The sequence below is a fragment of the Protobothrops mucrosquamatus genome, unplaced genomic scaffold (assembly GCF_001527695.2).
Source record: "Protobothrops mucrosquamatus isolate PMUCROS unplaced genomic scaffold, P.Mucros_1.0 scaffold298, whole genome shotgun sequence".
NCBI classification, from domain to species: Eukaryota; Metazoa; Chordata; class Lepidosauria; order Squamata; family Viperidae; genus Protobothrops; species Protobothrops mucrosquamatus.
Window position 1 is genome coordinate 892,992 of NW_015386641.1, and position 3,928 is coordinate 896,919.

Sequence of the window (3,928 nt, forward strand, 5' to 3'; positions counted from 1 at the left end):
CCCCTCCTTCCGCCGCGCCCTAAAGACATGGCTTTTCCAACAAGCGGGATTGGCCTAGGGAATTTTAGTGGGGTTTTTAAGGGAAATTTTAATTATTAGGCCTTTACAAATATTTTCTTTTAATCTGGTTTTAAATTGATATTTATTGTAAATACTGGTTTTATAAGGCTGTCAGCCGCCCTGAGTCCGGTAAGGAGAAAGGCGGGATACAAATCAAATTAAATAAATAAATAAATAAAATAAAATAAATAAAGCTGTTTAGAAGCGTAATTAAAATCTTCTCAATAATTTATATATGCAATTGAGATTTAAACGCAGTTTGAAGGGACAATGCTAAACTTCTGATGGTCCTAAAACTACACTATAATTTGATGTTACTTTTGAATAGCTCAATTGATGGACAGGAACACCTGAGTTGTATTTGTGATACTTGTTTGTAAAGTACAGATTTGTTCCCAAATTGCCCTTTTCATTTTTTACATCATTAAGACTTATTGAAACCCAGACTCATTTAATCTCCTGCCTCTCTAATTTTATTAAAAATCTTAAAGGCTTTATCAAACAAAGGATAAGAAGATGAAATAGGCATATGGATCTGTATCTTCATGCAAGTGTTAACAGTGCTGCTGTTGTTCCTTCCCTTGATTTGCAGGTAGCTGTGAGTCTTGGCACTCCAATCATGAAAGCAGAGTGGATTTATAGATCTTGGGAGAGGAGAAATGACATGTATGTATGATCTTTCCTGTAGAAAGGCCTTGCATAGCATTCTTTTAGCTTGAAAGCAAATATTTCAGAATAATAGGAAATAAAATTTAATACAGTTGCCTTAAATTCATTCCTTTCTCTCTGTCCTTTCCCTCTTTTAGTGACTTTTGTGCTGCTGATGAAGAATTTAGGAAAGAATTTAAAGTTCCACCATTTCAGGACTGCATTTTAAGTTTTCTTGGGTTCTCTGATGAAGAGAAAAAGAACATGGAAGAAATGACAGAAATGCAAGGTAAATATGGGAAGGTTATGGCTGAGTGCAAAATTCGGTCTAATAATCCATTCTTTATTTTAGCCATCGTGTCCTGTTAAATCATGGCTAAATTTGTGTCTCACACTAAGCCACAGCCTTACTACAATATGGCTTTCCTAGACATACGAACTTTCCATTGTAACTGACACTACAATCAATGTAGACATTTTGTATACAAATTTCAAGAGTGAGGTTTTATTAAATTTTATTTATTCTTAATGTTTACATAGTATAGCAGTTGATTTTTATAATAAGAAATCTGGTAACAATATGGCTATTCCTGGTCATGGATTCATATGTTTCTTTGGAGTTCTTGATGCTCACTGAACTTGGTTGTTTGCTTGCAGGCATTTCATTACCAGACTAAGTAACATCTTCAATGGTAGAAGGGAGTGGGGTTTGCTGTATCTGGTTTAGACAGCTATTATCTGCTGCAACTGTTATATACAGTTTTTGTTTATAAACAGAGCAAACCTCACTTCCTTACTAGAGGATGTCAAAAATCTACATTTACTTAGACTAATAAGCTTTACATTTTTTTTGTAACTTCCTTTCTAAATAGCTGCATTGAGCAAACCTTAGCTTTGATGTTTCATTACTACATTGTGATGTTTCTTTACAATTGTTAGCTTTTTTATTTCCTTATATGCACAGTTCATTGCAAAAGAAATGATAAAATAACAGGCAATTGATTACTTTTCATCCACAGGAGGACAGCATTTGCCTGCTGGTGATGAACGCTGCACTCATCTTATAGTTGAAGAAAACACAGTAAAAAATATTCCATTTGAGTTGTCTCCGAGCCTTTTTGTTGTAAAGCAAGAGGTCAGTCTAAATATAGTACCCTGGATTCTTAAACGCATTTGTTTAATAACATTTTCTGGATTTTATAGGTTTTATAATGGTAAGCCGTGCTCAGTAGTATTCTGTGGAATGATAGATAATTGCACCTGCTTGAATAAATGACAGAAAATACTTTTTCTCCCTCTAGTGGTTCTGGGGAAGCATACAGATGGATGCCAGAGCTGGAGAATCAATGTACTTATTTGAAAAGGTATGCTGCTATGCAAGAAAATGGAGAATTTGGGGAACAATTGGCAAAATCAGGCCTAAATCTCTCAAATGTGTTTCCCGGGTTAAACTTGCAAGGAAAAAAAAAACAATAATACAAGTAGTCTTCGTCTTACAACAGTTCATTTAGTGACCATTCAAAGTTACAATGTCACTAAAAAAATGGGACTTATGACCATTTTTCACACTTACGACCATTGCAGCATCTTCATGGTCACGTGATCAAAATTCAGACGCTTGGCAACGCTTGGCTCATATTTATGACGGTTGCAAGTGTCGTGGGGTCACGTACATCACTTTGGCCACCTTCTGACAAGCAAAGTCAACGCAAAAGCCAGATTCACGTAACAACCGGGTTACTAACTCAACAAGTGTTCACTTTAACAACTGCGGCAAGAAAGGTCGTAAAATGGGACAAAATTCACTTAACAAATGTTTCACTTAGCAACAGAAATGTGGGGCTCAATTGCGGTCGTAAGTCGAAGACTACCTGTAATAACTTTGAAGGGCAAAAAGTGACCATCTGTACAGAACCTGGGCTGTAAAAGGGAAACAGTTACTAATCTGGACATCTTGTCTTTCACTATAGCCAGACAGTCCCGAATTGAAGCCCTCGACCTCGCTACTTTCTCTAAATACTCCCAACAGCAACCGGAAGAGACGGCGTTTGAGAGAAACCCTTGCTCAGCTAACCCGAGAAGCGGACATGTCTCCCTTTCCACCTCGGAAACGGCCATCGGCCGAACATTCCCTTTCCATAGGATCTTTACTTGACATTTCTAACACCCCGGAGTCGAGCATGGCGAACGGAGGTATTGCTGAGCTATCTTTGTATATTTTTATTTTTCTCATGAAAATAAAACGCCGCTGGATCGTTCTGCCAATATGAGTAACAGGCTTTTTCCTTCTCAAACTATGCAGGGAAGAGGCTAGAATTGAGGAGCCCGGAGAAAGATAGAGAGAAAGGCACCTATGATGTCCTTAGGCTTAGTCGGATGAGGAAGAGATCCTGCAGAAACTCCAGTTGTATTTCTTTGCATAATGTTTCTTGTAAATGTTGTATAAACTCATTAGTAAGTCTACAACAAACAGCCGAGGCAACTAGCAGTAATGTACGTGAAAGCCTAGTTAATGGAACACCTCAAATGAATCTCCAAAAATATTTTCTTTTGCCAATGGAACATAAAATAAATCATGTCAGCTTCCATTCCATCCCGGTTTTGAAAGATGTCTTGTGTCAACAACCTCCAGCTGTAAGCATGCTGAGAACTTCACAAGGTGATGGTGGGTTGACTGACAGTGTTTTTAGGTAGAAAGGATTGTTTGCTTTGAATGCAGAACTTAAGTGCACGAAAGGGACAATTTCAGAATGACCATTGGATCAGTTTGGAGAATCCACTTGCAAATCAGCTTTCTCCCTGGAGATGTTTTATATATAAATTAAGCATTTCCAAGGAGCGCAAGCATTCGATGATAAAGAGTTTGGAGGCTACGTTTTGTGAAGGTTGAGGGAACTAGGTATGTCTAGCCTATTGAAGGGAAGGATTAGGAGGGACATGTTTGCCAATGGTTGTGGAGGCTGTCACACAGAAGTGGGTATTGGCTTCTTTTCTGAGGCACCAGAGGGCAGGAAAAGAAGTAACGGGTGAAATTTATTAAAAAGAGATCCAACTTAGAAGCAAGAAGAAATTTTCTGACAATGCAGTAGCTTGCCTCTTAGGGTTGTGAGTGTTCCATCACGGGAGGTTTTCAAAAATAGACGGGACAAGCATTTGACCGGGATGATCTAAGGTCTCCTGCTTTGAGCAGGGTTGGACTAGAAGACCTCTGAGGTCCCTT

General features: G+C 38.2%; 1 protein-coding gene across 1 annotated transcript in view; it reads left to right on the forward strand.

Annotated features, from left to right (window-relative positions):
* Positions 1 to 3,115, forward strand: part of ECT2 (epithelial cell transforming 2) — a gene marked incomplete at its 3' end in the record, with an annotated part of 17,644 nt that extends 14,529 nt beyond the window's left edge. The window contains exons 7-12 of the mRNA XM_015814936.1: positions 653 to 726; positions 867 to 997; positions 1,728 to 1,843; positions 2,010 to 2,072; positions 2,679 to 2,901; positions 3,011 to 3,115. Of these exons, the coding sequence (XP_015670422.1) occupies positions 653 to 726; positions 867 to 997; positions 1,728 to 1,843; positions 2,010 to 2,072; positions 2,679 to 2,901; positions 3,011 to 3,115 (712 nt within the window). The remainder of the gene's footprint in view (positions 1 to 652; positions 727 to 866; positions 998 to 1,727; positions 1,844 to 2,009; positions 2,073 to 2,678; positions 2,902 to 3,010) is intronic.
* Positions 3,116 to 3,928: the final 813 nt, after the last annotated feature.